General features: G+C 40.1%; 1 protein-coding gene across 2 annotated transcripts in view; it reads right to left on the reverse strand.

The window, feature by feature from the left end:
- Positions 1 to 22,792, reverse strand: part of FRMPD4 (FERM and PDZ domain containing 4) — a 461,147-nt gene extending 438,355 nt beyond the window's left edge. For both annotated transcript variants that reach the window (XM_075265006.1, XM_075265009.1), the window contains exon 1: positions 22,667 to 22,792. In XM_075265006.1, the coding sequence (XP_075121107.1) occupies positions 22,667 to 22,710 (44 nt within the window). In that variant the 5' untranslated portion in view covers positions 22,711 to 22,792. The remainder of the gene's footprint in view (positions 1 to 22,666) is intronic.
- Positions 22,793 to 23,031: the final 239 nt, after the last annotated feature.

Raw genomic sequence — 23,031 nt, forward strand, 5'->3', positions numbered from 1 at the left:
CCGCATAAAAAGACACCACAACCAGCTCCATACATGGAAATATGAAAAAGTTACAGGTGTTAGAACATGATGACACAATTTTTTTTTTCTATTTTGCAAAGTTTATCATTTTTTTAAAAGTATCAAAACATTTCAAATACTATATAAATTTGGTATCACCGCGTTTGTACTGACACGTAGAACACAGGTAACATGTCATTTGTACCAAACAGTGAACGCTGTAAAAATTAAACCCATAAGAAAATGGCGCAAATGCATTTTTTCTCCAATTGCACCTCATTCTGAATTTTTTTCCAGCTTCCCAGTACATTGCACAGCATATTGAATGATGCCATTACAAAGTACAATTTGTCCCGCAAACAATAAGCCATGATGTGACTCTGTGAACTGAAAAATGAAAAAGTTATGGCTCTTGAAATGTGAGGAGGGAAAAACGAAAATGCGAAACCAAAAAATGGCCTGGTCCTTAAGGGGTTAATCAGTTCCTGGATCCTCGATAAAGGTATTTTGGACAAACCATTCAAGTTCAGTTAAGTTAGATGGTCGCCGAGCATGGACAGCCCGCTTCAAATCATCCCACAGATGTTCAATGATATTCAGGTCTGGGGACTGGGATGGCCATTCCAGAACATTGTAATTGTTCCTCTGCATGAATGCCTGAGTTGATTTGGAGCAGTGTTTTGGATCATTGTCTTGCTGAAATATCCATCCCCGGCGTAACTTCAACTTCGTCACTGATTCTTGAACATTATTCTCAAGAATCTGCTGATACTGAGTGGAATCCATGCGACCCTCAACTTTAACAAGATTCCCGGTGCCGGCATTGGCCACACAGCCCCAAAGCATGATGGAACCTCCACCAAATTATACAGTGGGTAGCAAGTGTTTTTCTTGGAATGCTGTTTCTTTTTGGACGCCATGCATAACGCCTTTTTTTTTATAACCAAACAACTCAATCTTTGTTTCCAAAATGAAGTTGGCTTCTCCAAATGTGCTTTTGCATACCTCAGGCAACTCTATTTGTGGCGTACGTGCAGAAACGGCTTCTTTCTCATCACTCTCCCATACAGCTTCTCCTTGTGCAAAGTGCGCTGTATTGCTGACTGATGCACAGTGACACCATCTGCAGCAAGATGATGCTGCAGCTCTTTGGAGGTGGTCTGTGGATTGTCCTTGACTGTTCTCACCATTCTTCTTCTCTGCCTTTCTGATATTTTTCTTGGCCTGCCACTTCTGGGCTTAACAAGAACTGTCCCTGTGGTCTTCCATTTCCTTACTATGTTCCTCACAGTGGAAACTGACAGGTTAAATCTCTGAGACAACGTTTTGTATCCTTCCCCTGAACAACTATGTTGAACAATCTTTGTTTTCAGATCATTTGAGAGTGGGCTGTCCATGTTCGGCGACCATCTAACTTAACTGAACTTGAATTGTTTTGTAGAAAGAAATGGTCCAAAATACCTTCATCCAGGATCCAGGAACTGATTAAAAGCTACAGGAAGCGACTAGAGGCTGTTATCTTTGCAAAAGGAGGATGTACTAAATATTAATGTCACTTTTCTGTTGAGGTGCCCATATTTTTGCACCGGTCAAATTTTGGTTTAATGCATATTGCACATTTTCTATTAGTACAATAAACCTCATTTCAATCCTGAAATATTACTGTGTCCATCAGTTATTAGATATAGCAAACTGAAATGGCTGTTGCAAACACCAAAATATTTAGAACTAAAAATGATTAAGATTAATAGGGGTGCCCAAACTTTTTCATAGGACTGTATGTGTATATGGTCATATACAGCAGATTTGGGATGGCTGTGATGCAGCTTTCTGATGATGAGATTGTTTGTGTGAATGGTTTATTTCAGTTGTTACGGAAAGAAAAACAAGTGGAGTAGGTTTATCCATGTAGAATGTAATGGTGGTCAAACAGACATGCCCTTGGTCCATTATTTTATTAGATTGCTGGAGAGCCAAAGTATACTACTGTGCTGTCTACAGTGGTCCCATCTAAATGAATGAAGCAGGTGTACACTTGTCTAAATACTGTTCTAGACAAAACGGAGCATAACGCCCCCATTTTCATGATCAGTAGGGATCCCAGTAGTCGAATCCGTTCTGATCAGGAACTTGGATAGTGAATAAGTTGCTGAGATGGGAAAACCCCTTTCAGGCTGTGTTCACACAGAGTTTTTTGGTCAGGAAACTGACTCAAATTCCTCCTCCTAAAAACACCTCACCATAGGACTGTATGGTGAGACATTTTTTGAAGGAGGAATTTGAGTCAGTTTCCTGACCAAATTCCAGAAGAAAAAACTCTGTGAACGCAGTCTCAAACTATTTGTATTTTATGGGTTCAATGAAGCATGTGGCCATCGGTAGCATTTTCAGTAGTTTGGTGATAACTATATGATATCTGGGGGTCCAACTGTTGGGATCTTCATCAATCTTAAGGAGAGAGATCCCAGCATCCCCTATACAAATGGATAAGTAATGCACATATATGACTATGACTCATTTTTACTGTTTACTTCATGGAGGTAATGCTTGGGTATCTGCAAGTTAGTGAGTAAGGGCTCGTTCACATCTGCGCCCGGGAGTCCGTTCTGCAGGTTTCCTTTTCCTGCACCAAAAACCTGCCGGCATCTCTTCAAACCCATTCATTCATTTGAATGTTTATGCTTTCCACGACAAAACCGTTTTTTTTTAAAACCGGACACAGAGTTGGACATGCAGTACTCTGTGTCCGGTTTTAAAAAAAAACAAAACAGGTTTCTCCGCGGAGAGCATAAAACGCTCAGCGGCGCTCACGGCTGCACTCGGCATGACAGGTTTCCATCTTCTGCATACAGAAGGTGGAAACCTCAGAACAAACAACGAACACTGGTGTGAACCCAGCGTAAAGCAGTGGCCACAATGAGGACTTCGTTACCCCTTTGTTTTTGTATTTTGTTTTTATTTTCGTGTTATTTTTAGTTCATTTCAAAATTATGTAGCAATTTATGCTTGATCTGGACCGTACATACTAAACTGAAGTGTAACTGGGTGGGGTCATATGAGTTCAGCACACTTTTGTTTTTAATGAAGAACATTCAGCTACTTTGTCCTTTGTCTACATTTCCTTCTATTTCAGGTCAACTGCACTCATGTAATTTCCGCATTACCTCCTTTGCTCTAATTAGTAACACTTTGTAGACATTTTAGCTGTGATGCTATCTTTCTCCAGTGGATCTGTCCAATACAAAATATATAACCCAAGTTAAAAAAAAAAAATAGATTTAACCCATTAAGGACACAGGGTAGTTTGTACATTAATGCTTGTCGGCTTGTTTTATGTTTTCCTTCCCTGCTCTCCAAAATTCATAAGGACTAAGTAAGGGCTTATTCTTTGTGTGGCGGGTTGTACTTTCATTTTGGGGTACATAAAATGTTTTGATTAGCTTTTATTAACATTTTTGGGGGTCCATGTGAAAAAACCCACAGAATCATCATCATTTTTTGCTGTTTGTTTTTGCGGTGTTCACATTAAAAATGATGCAGTAACTTTGTCTGGTTGGTCATTACAATTATGTTAATACCATAATTACAGTATATTGATTTTATTATATTTTGCCACTTTTACAAATTAAACATTGCTTTTTCAAAATGAACTATTTTCCTCGGATCAGTGTATTCTGACTTTTTACTCTGATGGAGATATGTAGGGGCTCTTTTTTTGCAGGGCAGGTTGAACTTTTAATTGGCACGAATGTTTGGTATGTATGACTTTTTGATCCCTTTTATTGCTAATTCTTGGAGAAAGTAAAGTGATCAAAATATGTTATTTTGCACATTATCATAAACATATTTTTTATGGCGTTCACTGTGCGGGATTTAATGCTATTTTTGGATAGTGGGGACTTATATGCACATGCTGATACCTAAAATATTTTTTTCTTGCTTACATTCTGTTTTTTTATGTGTAGAGTTGTTGTTGTTGTTTTTTTTTTTAAATTATTTGATTATTTTTAACTTTTTTTTATTTCACACACTTTTTTCCTGTCCCACAAGGGAACTTGAACCTGGGATCTCTAATCTCCCTCGCACATAAGTTCCCTTTGGGGAATGTGCATAGGCAGGCAGAAAGCCATTGCTCGACCTCCTGGGGGCCATGGTAATTCCTCGCGTGGGGGGGGGGGATCTTGCATCCAAACTCCCTGGATGTTGTGATCGTTATTGATCATGGCATCCAGGAGGTTAACCCACCAGAGTCTGGTTATCTTCCCATATAGTCCCGGAAGTAATGTCACAGGTACAGCTCCAAATTAAATATACACTCATCGTGATGTAATAGCACGACCCAGAGCATTAAGGGGTTAATAACAATAGTATCATTATGTTGTTCATGCACAAGTTATTATCTTGAAGTGACTCACATACTGTACATAAGTCTCATTACTATCCTCCATTCAGCTTCTACTTGGTGAGGAAAAACAAACATGTTTAGCTAACCCACCCACAGTTTGAAGCCATAAGGTACAGATACAGATATAATAAAGATACTTCATTAAACTATTATATTTTTCTCCTGTTTATCTCCCTGTAGAATTCAGAATCACACACCATTAAACACATTTCTAAGAAAAATTTGCAGATTAGGTCTGACATCTTTTTGGCAGAGTAGGCCTTATAAATGGATCCTTTGATGCCAAGCAGAGGGTGTAACCACCGACAAAGAACACCAATGTATCTTAATATTATGCTTCATTTTCTATGAATATTCATTAAACATGACTGTCTCTTCCTCTTACTTGGGATGCTATAAGCATTTGTAGAATAGTTGTAGTATATAGATTGAATGACCGTGTGTTCCATAACTATTACTTACAGAATATACTGTCTGAGCAATAGTGATGGGAAATTGAGTTCATTGTGGAGATTAGTTATTAATTTTTAAAAAAATTTAATTTAATGCAAAAAACTGGTTAACTAAATGAGATTTGGCACTGAATGGATGACATGGCTAGCCAATATGATGCAGTAGTAACACGCTCCATAGAAATGAGACTAGATTGAGTGAGTGATGGCAGTCTGTGTTTGGGTTTTTTGGTGCTTTTTTTTTTTTTTTTTAATCTATTTTACATAATGCTTAGCAAAATAAGATTTTGCTCACAGAGGATGACTTGGCCAGTCAAAATGATGCAATGTAACACATTTTGTTGAAGTTAGATTAGATTGAGTAAGTGACTGCAACTTGCGTGTGCAATTAAAACAATCTGTTGCATAAAAATAAAAAAAAATGTTTAACGAAATGAGATTTAGCACTCAAAGGGTGACTTGCCCAGTCAAAATAATGTAAGATACTCCATAGACAGTCACAAACTACAGTACAACACCGATAGCAGTTTTGACACACTATTTTTGTCTTTAAAAACTGTATTGAAAAATACTTAAAATAAGATTTGGCACTGAGATGGTGATCTGGCCAGTGCAAGTGTAAGACTTTACAGTGAACAGTGACAGTACAGAGCAGAGCTTTTCCACCCACTCTGCTCCTATATCTGTCTTAAATGAATTAGACCATGCTCCCAGTTATAGTCCTCCTCTCCTATAATTCTGTAATGCTACACAATGGTTGGTGTGTTTTTCACTATCACTCTGCTGACACTGTTAACTGCAGTGGCTCTTTTTTTCTCTTCTTACCTGCTGTCTCACGCAAAGGCCCTTCTCTCTATGCATTATCTTATGTTGATATGACATCATTACTAATATTCTCCCACCACTCATGATTGACCAAGAGGCTGTCAGGTGATAATTAGAGATGAGCGAACAGTAAAATGTTCGAGATTCGATATTCGTTTCGAGTAGCCCCTCAATATTCGACTACTCGAATCGAATATCGAACCCTATTATAGTCTATGGAGGGGAAATTCTCGTTTCAGGGCTAGGCAACGTTCGATCAAATTATACTTACCAAGTCTACGAGTGAGGGTCGGGCTGGATCCTCTGAGAAGTCTTCTCCGTGCAGCGTTCCCGCGGCATCTTCCAGCTCTGAATTCACTCTGCCAGGCATCGGGCCTGGGCAGAGCCGACTGCGCATGCCTGCACTACAAGCAGACATGCGCAGTCAGCTCTGTCCAGGCCCGATGCCTGGCAGAGTGAATGAAGAGCCGGAAGACGCCGTGGGGAAGCTGCACGGAGAAGACTTCTAAAGGTAGGAGAAGAACCAGCGTTGATTGGATGACTGTATAGCATTTGGCCAATCAATGCTGGTTCTGCATCAAACTTTTACATTCGAACAGCGAGTGGTACTCGATCGAGTACGAGTATTTAGAATACCGTAGTATTCGATCAAATACCTATTTGATCGAGTACTACTCGCTCATCTCTAGTGATGATGCCAGAAGCCCACCTAAGGCACCCAAAAAACATGTGAGCCTCCTCCTCTATGTTCTTTTACCCCATGACACTAATGGAACCAAAGCTTTCGGAACATTCAGATTGAAACCAATTAATTCCAAGCTGGTTCACTCACCTCTTGTAAAAACATTATTTTAGGTTGGTCAATATAGATTCCAGTGAACTCACTAGACGAGATATCACTTTCATATAAATGGTAATATTGGAATAATTAAAATACAAGAACAATCTGTAAAAATAAGCATAAGGGATTTCATCTAATTTGGTCATTTTAGAGTTAGTGGTCCTACCGCTGTACATAAAAGAAAAGAGATGCTCATAAGCAGTTCCTTCAAGGTGCATATTATAACTAAGATTATATCAGTTGATTTCAATTAAACTGCAAAACTAAAGTAAGCAAAAATGAAATAAAATTTGTGTTTGCTTTTATTACTTATATGGTAAGATTATTATAATAACTTATATGTATAATATTTGGATATGTGGTCTATGCCTTGCTCTAAAATATGGGTGTAACATATTGCTAAACATGTTTTGCGTTGAACGGTCACACAAAGCTTGATAGTGAATAATAATATCTAGAGTATGACTGGAAGACTAGAGTAATATACCAACAAATAATCTGAACTAGAGTAGGCATGTCAGAAAGTAGTCATCATATGATTGACAAAAGGTCAGAGAAAGGGTTAAAGGTCATTGTGGTGCTCTAGTCTTGCAGGCATCCAGGGTCTAAACTAATCATTCTAAATCTATGTCTCCTTATTCTTGTTCAGTGAGCATGAAGCAACCATTGCTGAACATTGAATGACTGATAGCAACTGCAAGCTGTAAAAAGTACTTCAATGTGATCACTGAGTTCAGGAAAAAATCCACCCTTCTGATTACTTCTTTATATCACATATATGCACTCCTACAGAAACATTTACATGCTTATTTATCAATTATAACAACTTTTTCAAAGCTACAATTTTAGTAACTTTCTGTTTTAGTATTACATTACTTACAACTGTATTTTAAAAAAGTGGTTGCCTCAAAAAAAAAAAAGGTTTAGTATACATAGTCAAGAACAAACTGGTCCTTTGGGAATCCAGTGAATCAACTGGTGGGCCCCTAACCATTCTCATTATCCCTATCCAGAACCACAGATTCACACAATCAATACTATGACTGCACCTTCAGTAGCTTCTGTGTACACATAATAAGTTAGGCAACTTAATACCACATTCATTATATGGACACAAAGCAGGCATGACATGTACTGGAGCAGGAAGCCCCTTCTCCTTGTCTGAGTTTTGTGTTGCAAGCCACTACTCCTCGATCGCAGCCTACCTTCACTTTTCAAGTTGATGCACTGCTGCTGTATCATGAGCTTCTATAGGGGTCAGGGAAATGTCAGCATCTTTCCAGCACTTGAATGAGCCTCAGGCACTGACACCCCACATTCCAACCACCACTCTATAGGACACCAGGATCCCTCAAGTGATCCCAAAGTTCAGTCCACTGGTCCCTGCCCATCCTGTGGACCTGGTTGGTGCCCGCACCAACTCCTTTGGTCCTGTTGGACCTTCCCCCACCTCACCTCCACTGAGGCCATTCTTCAAATTGGTACCATGTTCAGCTTCCTCCACCAACCCCATGCATGGAATATGTAGACATAGAGATGACTCCATCAATGTCCCCTTATGCTGTCCTAGAGATTAACAATCCTGATCTGTCTCCCCTGCTCCAGGCCTGTGAGAATTCTGTTCTGACCCCTCTCCACTACTGCCACAATGGCTTCAGCTACTTGCTCATCTGTTCACCAGGCAGGACTTCCAGTCTCTTGTTACCAAAGTTACAGAGACTTTCTCCACAGAATCCTCCAGATTGTGGAAAGACCTTCAGGATATTGCCTCCAAAGTGGAAACCCTCAACTACAGGACTCAATCTCAGTGTCAGTTTGTTAAGGATATGCAGTGCCACCTAGAATATCTTGACAACAGAAGCCAGTGTAATAATATTGAGGTCAAGGGTCTACCAGAGGCCACACAGAAGGAGGACTTCTATGTTACCTTAGATGCTATCTGCAATATTATCTTGAAGGAAACCTCCAAATATAAAATTAAATTTGACCGTGTACACATAGCCCTCTATCCTAAAGACCTACCCTGAAAAACATTGTGTGCTATATCCATGACTTCACTTTGAAGGAAGCCTTTCTAAGGCTCGATGACCACACTTGCTAGTTCAACTCCTGAAATATCCTGGCATCCCTCCCACTTTAAGGGCATCACCCAGCTGCGCATCTGTGATATGGATTTACTTGTTTTCTTCCTTGCATATATTGGTTTTGAAGTATGCCTATTGCTCCCAGCCAGGAGATTTTGAACTACTCATAATGCACTTTTGTCTGTTTATTTGTTCTGTTCCCCATGTCCTGGTCTTTTGTCTGTCTGCCTCCTTCTTCCTTCTACTGTTCTCTTTTCCCTAGGTCTAGCGATCTTCTACCAGGAATGCTTGTGCTGCCTGCATCCATGTACACACTAGCCTCTTATGATCCCTGGCTTTGTGACCACTGGGTGAGATCTACTCTTGCAATTGCTGTTCTGCCTACTCTGTTCCCCAATGGCTAAGTGCATTAGTTTGAATGTTAAAGGTCTGAGCTCAAACACTAAACAGCACATGTTATTATGCTAGCTTCCATCCCTCCAGGAGAATGTGCCTTTCCTTCAGAAAACTCATTACAACCATACTGGTACAAAACAGTTTCCTACTGCTTATTCAACCTTGCAAAGCCACTGTAGGGTTGGTGTGGCTATCTTACTGTCCCTTACATGCCCTATTGTAGTTACCACTTCCCACTTGTTCCCCCTTTATTATTCTAGAAGTTATTCTTTATGGAAAACCTATCCTTTGTAATATTTATGCTTAGAACACCTCTCATGTCTCTTTCCCCCCGGAAGGTCCTTGGTCAATTATGGACTTGCAGACCTGGTTTCTACATGGAAACTTCAATATGATTTTCTCCAAAACTATTGATAACTTATCTTTGCATGGTGATCTGTTGAGTGGCACTCAACCCTGGCTTACCAGGTAATTCCACCTTCTGTTCTATGTCCTCCTTGGAGTATTAAATACCCTACCGTTTGCTCCCATATCCTTCCCCCCCCCCCCCAATTCTCACAACACTCATTCCAGGAGTGACTATTTTTTCAGGAGCACGCTTGCTCTTGGCCAATTATGCCCTGGTATCCATCTTGTTATCTCCGAAACTGATCCCAACTAGATGCTGTCACTAGCATCTTAATGTGACACTTTTACATTCTCTTCTCATTTTCGCCACTCTACAAAGTGATGCTCACACAGTCCGTTTTTGCTCAAAAAAAACACATGGTTTTACTTGAAACCTGTGCATACATTTTTAAAACATATGTTTCTGATATCTGGGCAAAAGCACACCATGTGAACACAGGCTGAGCAGGACCCTGCATGATGCTGATCAAGCATTCACATCTATTGCACATGTTGCTCATCTCCTTCACTCTCTCTATGCATCTACCATGTTACCACCCTGTCAGTGTGGGTATGGCTAATAACTGATGTCATGTACACAATAAATGGCTCATGATTAGTACCAGTAAAAAAAAAGTGACTAACACAGACTGTGTTACTCACACAATTCTGCCAAAGAGTAGAAACTTTTTATGCCGTCTCAATTAGAAACATTTATTTCAGGACATTTTTTGTCTATTTGTAAACAAAAAAAACCCAACTCCCCCTCAAATATGCGCGCATTTCCCACATTTTGAGGGGCTGTTCACAATTTCAACAGTCATGATAAGTACACAGCCAGATCCAATAGTTGGCATTATGTGGGGGCTACTCGAGGGGACACTACACCGATTAGGTCTCGAGGAGCATTGTATTATGACGGGGGGCACTTCTGAATAATTTGAACTGGGTCAACAAATAACAAACAGCCCTGGGATATACCTGGGCATCCTAGCAGTTGACTGGGGTCTAACTGCTAGGATGTCGCAGCTCAGGAACATTAGCATTGTGGACCCTTTAATTTCAGGATCAGTTAGTGTTCCAGCAGTAAAACCTCCAACAGTTAGACAGTTATTGCCAATTCCAGGGATTAACCAGAACTTTGTTTAATGGGAAAACTCCATTTAAAGTCCCTCAAAAAATGTATCTATTAATCAAAATATAGGTGATAAGTGTTTGGCGGTTTCTGCCATCAGCCCGATAGCTTTAACCATCGTTCCATTCAGACTTCTCACTTCAATCATGCAGTAAAGAGGAATAGCCTTGTCAATCATTAATTTGACTTGTTCTTTAAAGGAAGTCTGTCTCCAGAACAGTCGATATTGAACTATAAGCTTAGTCAGATAACCAAGATTCACAATAATACTTTTTCCTGCTTCCCAATTTGAGAGATAAGTATTTTATTATGTAACAGGCTCCCTTTAAGAGCAAAAACAAAGGGACCAAAAAGTTAGATAAATATAGCAAAAAAAGTAAAAAAAGAGAAGAAGCCTCTTAACAACAAAAAAGTTTTGTATTAAAATATTAAACATATACACATATTTAGTATTGCTGTTATCATTGTATGCTGCATAACATATATGACAATGTTAATATCAGGTTTTGCTCTATGCTTGTCATATAACCTGGAAATTTGCCAATCACATCCATAAGTCTCTATTCACTCTTTGTAGGTCAGAAGATGCCAGTTGGCCTTCATTGGGTTGCTAGGTGCTGTATGGAATAGGGTAGTAGGATGTGGTATGGTCTTTTTTAACAATAGTAGTATATGGAAGATCCATCCCACTGTATAGAGCAGGGGTCTCAAACTCGCGGCCCGCGGGCCGCATGCGGCCCCCCGAACAATTTTGTGCGGCCCGCACAAGCCTAGGGACGCCGGATCCAAGTTGAATCCGGACGTTTCACCATTTTGCCCACAGGCAGTGTTATATACTGCCGGAAAGCTGACAGTGCGCTGAGTTCAGCACACTGTCGGCTTTCCCGATGTGGGCCCAGTGTGAAGAGCTTATGGTCCCGGTACCGTAGCTCTTCTATGGTCAGAAGAGCGTCTCTGACACTCAGTCAGAGACGTCCTTCTTCACAGCACAGCCAATCGCGCTGTGCTGTGAGAGCCGGGAGGAACACCCCCCTCCCTCCCTGATAATGCTCGTCTATGGACGAGTACTGCGAGCAGAGGGAGGGGGCGTTCCTCCCGGCTCTCACAGCACAGCGCGATTGGCTGTGCTGTGAAGAAGGACGTCTCTGACTGAGTGTCAGAGACGCTCTGCTGACCATAGAAGAGCTACGGTACCGGACCGTAAGCTCTTCACACTGGGCCCACATCAGGAAAGCCGACAGTGCGCTGAACTCAGCGCACTGTCAGCTTTCCGGCAGTATATAGAACTGCCTGTGGGCAAAATGGTGGAAGGTCCTCTTTAAACATTGAGGTGGAATGAAGGGGCTCATGACACTGGGGGCAGACGAAGGGAGGGGGGAGAACGGCATGACACTGGGGCAGAAATGGAGGGACATGAATCTGGGGGCAGAGATGGGGGGGACATGAAACTGGGGGCAGAAATGGAGGGACATGAATCTGGGGGCAGAGATGGGGGGACATGAATCTGGGGGCAGAGATGGGGGACATGAATCTGAGGGCAGAGATGGGGGGACATGAATCTGGGGGCAGATGAAGGGTGTATATGTAACTGGGGGAAAGATGGAGGGGGGACATATAGTTTACGGGTGACTGTAGGAGGATTATACAGTGTGGGGGCACATGAAAAATGAATGGGCGGAGTCAACATAAAAGTGGGTGGAGCTAAATTTGCCGCGGTGCGGCCCGCCGACTGGCTGGGATCTTGCTCTGCGGCCCACATGCTGAGTTGAGTTTGAGACCCCTGGTATAGAGGATCATAACATGAACAGGGAATTACTTAAAGAACTGAATTCGATATTGTGAAGTGCAAAAACTATTTGGTTTTGTGTACTGTATTGTGCGCTAAATTTCAGGTAACTTTAAGTGGAGGCCCCCAATTTCACTGCTGGGGCCTTTGTACCCCAGTCTGACATTGTACATTGTATATACAGTAATGATATTGAAAATCTGTCACAGAAAATCTAGACCAGATAAAGGGATTTTTTTTCAATAGGTGGTCTTTTGGAGAGGTTTCACTGTATTGTTAAACAAGAATAAAATACGTTTTGAATACATTAAGTAATATGCCATAACCATAACAGCGCCTTGACCCGTGAAACTTGATTTTCTACATTTATATTATGCATTTTTCTGTCAGTGTAGAACTGTATGAATACGTTGTTGATATCTGTACAGCTCTGTTCTTGTTATCAAAGCCTAGTCTACGGGATACAGCGTGTGGAAATGTATTTTTCAGAAACCTGAGAGGATTAACATTTTGGAGCTTGCTCTAAATCTTCAGATGAAAAGAGCATATTAGCCGAATCCAAGAACTATGTGCACAAGCAATAATTTTATAGAGTCCGTTCAAATAATCTGCCTTTGTATGTGGAAAGGGTTAAATGCAGAGAAAAATACAGTTTCTCAACATTGCTTTAATAGATTGTATAGCCAAATAATAAACAAATTAGCATGTTAATAAAAAATAATTGCCAATAATTGTCTACCCCTTAACCCCATAGTGACCAGCCTATTTTAGACCTTAATGACCAAGCCAAATTTTGGAAATTTGCCCTGTGTGACTTTATCAGTGAATAATTCTGTAACAGTATAGCGCATCCAAGCGATTCTGATATTGTTTTTTCGTGACATGTTGTACTTCACTGAGAAGGTAAAATTAGACTGATATAACTTGTGTAAATTTATAAAAAAAAACTCGCAAATGCTGAAAATTTTGAAATTTTTTCAATGTTTTCCATTTTCAGCTGCGATATCTCACATATGCACAATAATACAGGGCAAAAAAGTTACTAGTTATATATTTCCAAATGTTCCTTTTGTGTTTCAAGCATATTTGAAATAATTTTAGCATATTTGAGTAACTTAGACAATTTAGAAGTTTATCAAGTTTATAAGCAAATTTTGGAAATTTTGAGTTTGTGATTTTTTCCTGTACCAAGCTATGTTTGCAGACAGGAATAGGTGACATAATGGCAGAACCTCCCATTAAATGACCCAATTTGGAAAACTAGACCCCTTCAGATATCTTTGAGGGGTATAGTGAGAATTTTGATCAAACAAATATTGTTTTGCAAGAATTATTACAAATGCTGAAAAAAATTACATTTTCATTTTATTCAAATATATGTCATTTTAAAGCCGGTTTTTTTTGCACACAACACATCAAAAAGAAGAAACACACCCCAAAATATATCACCCCACTTCTCCCGTGTTAAAAAATGTACACTTTGTGGCCTTAGTCCTATGTACGCACATACAGTAGGGCCTAAGAGGTAGGGAAGGCCAAATGGATTTCAAAGCACAAATTTTGCTTGCAGATATTTTAGGCCCATTGCACATTTGAACAAGATTTGAGTTACCAAAGCAATTGAAAACCCCCATAAATTACCCCATTTTATAAACTAGACCCCTTAAGGTATTCATTGAGGGGTATAGTGAGTACTTTGACCCCATAAGTTTTTAGAAAATTTGCGTAAAACAAAAAAAATGTCATTTTGTTACACAAAAGTGTCATTTTATAGGCAGTTTTTTTACACATAACACATGAAAATAAAGAAAAAACACTCAAAATAGATAACTCCATTTCTCCTGTGTTCAAAAATGTACACTTTGTGGCCTTAATTCTATGTACGGACGCCCGGTAGGGCCCAAAAAGAAGGGAGCACAAACTGGATTTCAAGACACAATTTTTGCTTCCAAATGTTTCAGGCCCATTGCACATTCAAGCAAGATTTGAGTTACCTAAACAATTGAAACCCCCCCCCCCATAAATGACACCATTTTATAAACTAGACCCCTTGAGGTATTCATTGAGGGGTATAGTGAGTATTTTGACCCCATAGGTTTTAAAAGAATTTGTGTCAAACAAAAAAATTGTCATATTCTTTACACAAAAGAGTCATTTTAAAGGCAGTTTTTTTGCACACAAGGCATGAAAATAAAGAAAAACACCCCAAAATAGATGGCCCCATTTCTCCCGTGTTCAAAAATGTACACTTTGTAGCCTTAATCCTATGTACGGACGCACAGTAGGGCCCAAAAAGATGGGAGCACCAACTGGATTTCAAGACACAAATTTTGCTTGCAGATATTTCAGGCCCATTGCACATTCAAACAAAGATTTGAGTTACCAAAACAATTGCAACCCCCCATAAATGACCCCATTTTATAAACTAGACCCCTTAAGGTATAAATTGAGGAGTATAGTGAGTATTTTGACCCTATAGCCTTTTCACAGATTTTACTAACCTTGGGATGTGTAGGTTAAAAATTACTAAAATGTCCCTTTATCCCCAAAGTTTTCATTTTCACAAGGGGTTAAAAGAGAAAAAGCCCCCACAGTTTGTTACACAATTTCTCCTGAACACGGCAATACCCCATATGTGGCCATAATCTGCTGTATGGGTACATGGTGGGGCTCAGAATGGAAAGAGCGCTATTTGGGTTTTGGACGGCAGATTTTCCTGGAATAGTTTTCAGGTGCCATGTCGCATTAGCAGAGCCCCTAAAGTATCAATACAATGGAAACCCCTCAAATGTGACCCAATTTTAAAAACTACACCCATCAAAGAATGTATCAAGGCGTATTATCATTCTGAGCCTAAAAATGCTTCCCAAAAATTAATGTACAAAATGAAAATTGAAATTTTGAAAGAAATCTGCCATTTCGGTGCCCAATACATTGCACCCACTTTGTGTTGTCAGAGACCTGCACTCCTAAAACTATTAAGGGGCCATCCCGAGGGTCAAAAAATTATATATGTGGGTGTAAACTGCTGCTTGGGGACACAGCAGAGCTCAGAAGGGAAGGAGCAGTGCGCTTTTTAGCTTTTGGGGTACAGATTTAGAGGGACCCTCTGGGCGCCATGATGTTTTTGCAGAGCCCTGGAGGTTCCAGTAAACTGGAATTCCCCAATAAGTGACCCCATTTTGTAGGGGCAATTTTAGGGTCTCTGCAAATGTGACATGGTGTCCAAACACCAACAATCTAAATCTGCACTCCAAAAGCACATAGCGCGCCTTCACATCTGCGCCCTGCTGTGTACCCAAATGGCGGTGTATGCCCACATGTATGACACTGGTGTACCCCGGATAATGGACTTAATGCCATATGTGGGTAGAATCGGCTGTTTTGGCACAGCCGGGCACAGAAGGGAAGGAGCACTATTTTGTTTTTTGTCGCACAGTTTGGATTTTGGACATCACTTTTGCAAAGCCCATGAATTGCCAATAAAGTGGAATCTGCAGACATGTCACCCTATTTTGGACACTAGCCCACTGATGGGATTTATCAAGTGGCGTAGCGAGCGTTTTTAACCCTTGAGGGTTGCATTTATTTAGTTTCCAGAAATGAAATCGCAACTGACAATGAGAAGTTAAAAATGAAATTTTTCCAGAGATTCTCCATTTTAGTGCCCGATACGTTGTGCCCAACTTATGTCAGCAGAGATACACACTCCAAAAATTGTTAAGCGGGTATCCCGGGCACAACAGCTTTGAGAGTGTTCATCTCTGATACAAGTCGGGCACAATATATTACGCACTGAAATGACATATTCCTGGAAAAATTGGTATTTTCACTTCTCACAATCAGCTTCGTATTCATTTATGGATAATAAGTTATAGCAACACTTGGGGGTTAAAAATGCTCTCTGTACCCCTGGAGAAATCCTTCAGGGGTGTAGTTTCCAAAATAAGGTCTCATATCAGGGGATTCCACTTTACTGGCGTTTCAGCTCTGCAAAAGTGTCATGGCATCCAAAAACCAAACCGTCTGTGCTCCAAAAACCCAATAACCCTTCTTCCCTTCTGTGCCCGGCTGTGCCCTAATATCAGTTAATACTCACATATGACATTACGTCCGTTATCCTGGGTACACCAGTGTCATACATGTGGCATAAACTGCAGTTAGGGCGCACAGCAGGGCGCAGAAGGGAAGGAGCGCGATGCGGCTTTTGGAATACAGATTCAGATGTTTGGTATCTGGACGCCATGTCATGTTTGTAGAGCCTGTAAAGTACCAGAAAAGTGGATTCCCCAAAGGAGTTACCCCATTTTGAAAACTGCACCCCTTAAAGAATTTATCAGGGGGTGTAGTGAGTATTACTATCCCAGACGTGACTGCACAACGGATGGCGAAGAGGGAATATATAAGCAGTGCGGAGAACATTGCAGACACCAAATTCCCTACTATGTCCCAGTAGCTCCTATGATTGGGGGAGTCACTCTGGGGGTCACTTTGGGGGTCATTTCTGGTGTCCGTTCCCTCATAAAGTGTAAATCTGGGGTGTCCGCTGATATTCGCTTGCACAGCTTATATATTCCCTTCCTGCCGCAGCCAGTTGTATTCTAATGATTTGGCGATTTTTGCAGGTTTTTGTCTTCACATTGTTAGATGCTATATTTTCTTAATTTTTCTGGTGACGTGGCCATATAAGGACTTGTTGTTTGCGGGATGAGGTGTATTTTGTAATGACACCATTTTTGGGTGCTTACAATCTATTGAGTACATTTTATTAACTCTTTTTTTGCTGGATTTAAAAAAATAAAATCAATTCTGGCATTGAGTTTTCCCTTTTAAATTTTTCGCCATTCAGTGTACAGTAAAAGTAACATGTTCACTTTATTCTGCGGGTCGGTACGGTTATGGTGATACCTCATTTATAGTATTTTTTTTATGCAATACTAATTCTGCAGAACAAAAACACATTTGGGGACATAAATCAGTGATTTTTGCATCGCCATCTTCTGAGAGGCGTAACATTTTTATTTTTCCGTGGACAGTGTTGGTTGGGGGCTTATTTTTTGCAGGACAACCTGCGCTTTTTATTGGTACTATTGTGGGGTGGATATGACTTTTTGATCACTTTTTATAGCATATTTTCTAAGGTGAGATGGTGAAAAATCACTACTTCCGGCGGGTTTTTTCCTTTTTTTTTTTCCCCGACGTTTACCGCATACATTAAATATTATTTCAGTTTTATTGTACAGATTGTTACGGACGCGGCGATACCAAATAAGGATTGTTTTTATTAATTTTTAGGGTTTTTTTTTTTACATAACTCATTTTCTATAGAAAATTTTTATTTAACTTTTTTTATGTGTCCCTCTTAGGACACTTGATTCAGCAATGATTTCATTGCTGAATCAGTATTACAGGCTGGAGACACAGGAGACACAGGCTGCACGTGTCTCCAGTCTGTAACAGGAAGCCAAGCGATGTAGACGCATCGCTTGGCTTCCTGAGTACTGAGGCAGGATCAACCAGGTAAAGGGGGGCTCAGGCAGTCTGGGGTCACTGGCCAGACCCCAGGCTGCATGTTTTTCATATCGGCACCCCCCGATCTCGCCGCGGGGGTGCCGATACCGCCGGCACCATCACGGAACCGCTTCAGTTCCGTGATCATGTTTGATCACGGAACTGAAGGGGTTAAAAAAAAACCATCGGAGCCCCCTCCGATGGGGGGTTATGGAGCAAGGTCTTAGCTGTAAGATACAGCTAAGATCCGCTCCATTCACGTCAGCACTGACAGGGAATCCTTCCCTGACTGCCCGACGTAGTTTCCTATAGGGCAGTCAGGAAGGACCTGTCAGTGCCGACGTAGATTCCCTATGGGCCGGTCGTTAAGGGGTTAATACAAGTCACCATGAGTGCAAGTCCACAGAGAAATTCTCCAGCAACATTTTTAGGTTTCCCTTCTGCTTCTGAAACTTAGTAGGAGATGCAACAGAAGAATAGAGCAATGTGCCAGTATCAGATCTGTGATACATGTGGGTAACTACAGCACTACCTGTCCTGCCTTATAATATAATGTTAGAAAGAGGTATTGCCTTTGAAGGGGAAGGTAAATTATGGGAACTGTAGCTTATTACTGTTAGGAACCTGATGCAACAATAATCACTGTAAGTCTTGAGCAACTAGATCTTCCAGGCACCAAGTCAAAAACAGTCCTGAGTGTACTACACTCTCTTAATTGGAGCGAAACCAGGCCCCGGAGTTCTTCATCAGAGCTCCTGATGGTGGAGTCGGATTTGGCAAAATCCAGGGCCCCGATTTGCAACCGCCCAGAGAGCGTCGCACACCCAATGAACTCTCAGTAAAGAGGACCCAGAAAAACCAAGACACTAACCTCAGTGCAGTTCAGGAGAGCAGGTCAGCATGGAGAAACAGACATACAGGGCAGGCAGATAATCCAGAGGAGTCAGTCAAGCCAAGTCGGTTCACAAGAGGTCATGTAGTAGCAGTAGGGAGAGGCAGAAGCATAGTCAGTAGCGCCGGGTCATAGACGGGATATTGTGGAGTAGCCAAAACAGGATCCAGATAGGGAAGGTCAGGAGAAAGCCAAAGGTCATGCACAGGAGGTCAGGAAGATGCCAAATCAGGAAATCAAGGAGAAGATGTCTATAAAGCAAGCTGAGGTCATACACATGCAGAGGAAGCAATCAGGAATAGCAGGGACAGGAACACAAGGCAGGGAGAATCGTAGGGGAGCCAATGCCGCAACAACGAATAACCAGTGGTGGGCCAGAGCCAAAATGAGGCCTAAATAACCTCTGGCTCACCGCTGACCCCCTGACCTCAGAAGTACTAGTCCCAGAACCAGATGGAAACTGGAACCTTTGCAGACTCCGCACAGCACAGCGGTGGCCCTGGCCCGTCCTAACAATTACATAGTAATCACACCCACAGCAAGCTGTAGCAGCATCAAAACAAGGGTGCAGCACAGAGCTGTCCAATATAATGATAAATAATAATAGTTAGTTTTGAATTCTAGTGGCACTTAACCCCTTAGCGACCCTTGACGTAACTGTACGTCATGGGTCGCATGGGGATGTATGGAGCGAGCTCACACGCTGAGCTCGCTCCATACACGGCAGATGCCGGCTGTATAATACAGCCAGGACCTGCTACTAACAGCAGCGGTCGGTGCCCGAGCCGATCGCTGCTGTTAACCCTTTACACACTGCGGTCAAACGCGACCGCAGCGTGTAAACAGCGCAGGCGGCATGGGCGCCGCCATGTTTCGCCGATCTTCGCCCTCCTGAACGTCACAAGAGGGCGGTGATCGGTTGCTATGACAGCCGGAAGCCTATTGAAGGCTTCCAGGCTTGTCTCTGCACTAGATCTATTAGACGATGCCAGAGGCATCGTCTAATAGAAGTGCTGCGATTTTCCTATTCACTGCAATACTGTAGTATTGCAGTGAATAGTATGAGCGATCAGACTCCCTAGGTTTCAAGGTACCTAAGGGGTCTGATCATAAATGTAACAGAAGAAAAAAAAAAGTTTTTAAAAGTATTAAAAAAATAAAAAAAATATAAAAGTTCAAATCACCCCCCTTTCCCTAGATCAGCTATAAAAGTAATTAAAGAACATTAAACATAAACATATTAGGTATCCCTGCGCTCCAAAATGCCTGAACTATTAGAATATTAAAACATTTATCCCGTACTGCGAACGGCGTAGCGGCAAAAAAAATAAAAACAGCCAAAAAGCGTTTTTTTCAACACTTTGCCTCCTATAAAAAATTGAATAAAAAGTGATCAAACCATTGGATCTTTCCCCAAATGGTATCAATAGAAACGTCATCTTGTCCCGCATAAAAAGACACCACAACCAGCTCCATACATGGAAATATGAAAAAGTTACAGGTGTTAGAACATGATGACACAAATTTTTTTTTCTATTTTGCAAAGTTTATCATTTTTTTAAAAGTATCAAAAAATTTCAAATACTATATAAATTTGGTATCACTGCGTTTGTACTGACACGTAGAACACAGGTAACATGTCATTTGTACCAAACAGTGAATGCTGTAAAAATTAAACCCATAAGAAAATGGCGCAAATGCATTTTTTCTCCAATTGCGCCTCATTCTGAATTTTTTTCCAGCTTCCCAGTACATTGCACAGCATATTGAATGGTGCCATTACAAAGTACAATTTGTCCCGCAAACAATAAGCTATCATGTGACTCTGTGAACTGAAAAATGAAAAAGTTATGGCTCTTGAAATGTGAGGAGGGAAAAACGAAAATGCGAAACCAAAAAATGGCCTGGTCCTTAAGGGGTTAAGATAGGCCATTGGATTTTCCAACTATAATGCTTTTTAATGAAATTTATGTATTTAATTTATAATTTTGTAAGTTTTCCATAGATTTCCTCTTGGATGGATGTCAAGAGATGACCTACTTTTTGTGATCTGATATCTTTATCCTATATGTATAGAATTGTGAAGAATTGTAATCTTTCTAGTGTATTGCTAGTATATTCAATTTAAGTGGTTTCATGTAAAGTTTGAGTCCATAACTACATTGGAGCTAAGTAAAAGGTAGACACATCTGTACGTTCAGGCTGATGCTAAAGACTTTATCTTGGATAGTGTTCTGCTTGAAAGCAGCTCAAACCCTATTTTTGGTTTAGCTGGATTTTTCAACTAAAACATTTTGGAAAGCAAATATTGATATTGATTTAGATTTAGACTGAATAGAGGACATGCATGTTATTTCTAAATTATTACTCAAAGTCTCCATGTATCAAATAGTAAAAGAGCTTCAAGACATAATAATAATGAGATAATTATTATTATTTATTCAAACATATATTTTCATAAAGAAATAGTAGAACAGGTAAAGCTAGTATAAAATATGAAACTTTAAAATATCAAGTTCCCTCTAAACTATTACTAGACAAAATGTATGGATATTTGAATGACTTTGCCCTACACTATAGTGTCCTTACTTACAGTATATGCTAAAAACTTTTGTCATTTTACATAAGTTTCTGCTCTGGTAATTCTAAAGATATTGCCTTGCAATGGCACATTACCCTTTTAACATGAAATAGGCAATTCAGATCAAAGTCTGAGTACAGCTAGTCAAAATTGGTTTGCAACCATGTAAAGATTATCAATATTATTTGCCTATGGCGACATGGAGAGTGACTTAGATGACAAAAGCAATTACAGTCAGGCATTGTCTGTCTCACTAAACATGACAAATGTTTGGGCACATTCGCTGATCTCTTTTCTGGGTATTACTTTGAGAACTAGACCTGACTAGGTATGTACCAAGGGCATTTATAGAACACAACCAGCATGTAACTTCTTTTATGAAATGATATTTTCATGAAAGTATCAAAAGAAATTTCAAGGTCTCGTCTTCAAACTCTTGTGCCCTAGGTGATATTCCATATTTGCAATCTGTTCAGTGTGTTTGTCTAGTATTTTAAGGCTTGTGTCAATTTCTAAATATCAAGAACATTGAAAGTATTATAAAAACTATTACTATGTATGTTATGGGGTTAGAGTAAAGGATATTTTATCCCTTCCCCAATAGGTTTATTTTTCACACCTCCCTCACTCTCTTGTATTTGTTACTTGAGGATGTATTTGCTGTACGGAAAATTTTCGCTAAAAAGAGTTAACTAAAAATTAGCAGCAAAACAAAAACGCTCACCAAAAATAGTATGATCAAATAAACTTTGAGACCATAATCATTTAATATGCAAAATATTGTTGCACAATTCATATGCTAAGCATGCATTATTAGTCTTATTATCAATATTACTAACTACAATTGATTAAATAATGATATTACTTACTGAAGTGATATTACACATTTATTATCATTATAAAGGATGAACAATGATGAATTTACCTATTTTACTTGTCCGTACTTACGACTGAAATATAAGCAATTGCATGTAAATATTTTGAGTGGATAAAAATTCTGAACTATGACGAATATCATTACTTGTAACAACATATTTAATTTTTTTTTTTCTTTCTTCAAATTCTTAAATTGGCTTTCCAAACCGTTTAACTTTCAGTAGCCTCACGGAGAGCAATCTGAATAGAATGATAGATCTCACCCAGCACTCTAATTATAAAACTGTGAAATAATGTGCAATGACGTTCATGCTATTTCTAGGCCACAAACAGGTTTCTATGGCTAAATAAACCTTTCAGTAGAGTTCTTAGTAAAGGAGAGCACTGAACAGGTTTCCCTTCAAAGCATCTTCAAAACATAGTGAATCTATAACATTTAAGGCGCCTTCTGCACATTAACACAAATCGTGCATTGCGGTGAGACTGAATACTTACTGAATCGCTGTGAAGACTCCCAATGGATTATCACAGAAGTCCATGCTGTTCAAATGAGATTGAAAGATTTTCCTGCTGAGTCCTCAGATGTCACACTGTGAGCGATAGAAACTATTCTGCCTAACTCTCCACTGCACTGCCCAGTTGACAATATCTGGGCAAAGGATATTGTTCAGCTCCAGGGCTTTACAATGAAGCTTTGTATTGTTGAAGTGTACATACAAATACATGTGTTCACAATGGCAACTGATAGCAGTATGCTATACTACTGTGCTAAAAATACACTTATTGAAATAATAACATTTTAGGCATGGAATAGATTCAATTGGTATGGTTAGGAAAATGTTATTGGTGGGGGATAGATA

Source organism: Leptodactylus fuscus, chromosome 2 (genome assembly GCF_031893055.1).
Source record: "Leptodactylus fuscus isolate aLepFus1 chromosome 2, aLepFus1.hap2, whole genome shotgun sequence".
Lineage (NCBI taxonomy): Eukaryota > Metazoa > Chordata > Amphibia > Anura > Leptodactylidae > Leptodactylus > Leptodactylus fuscus.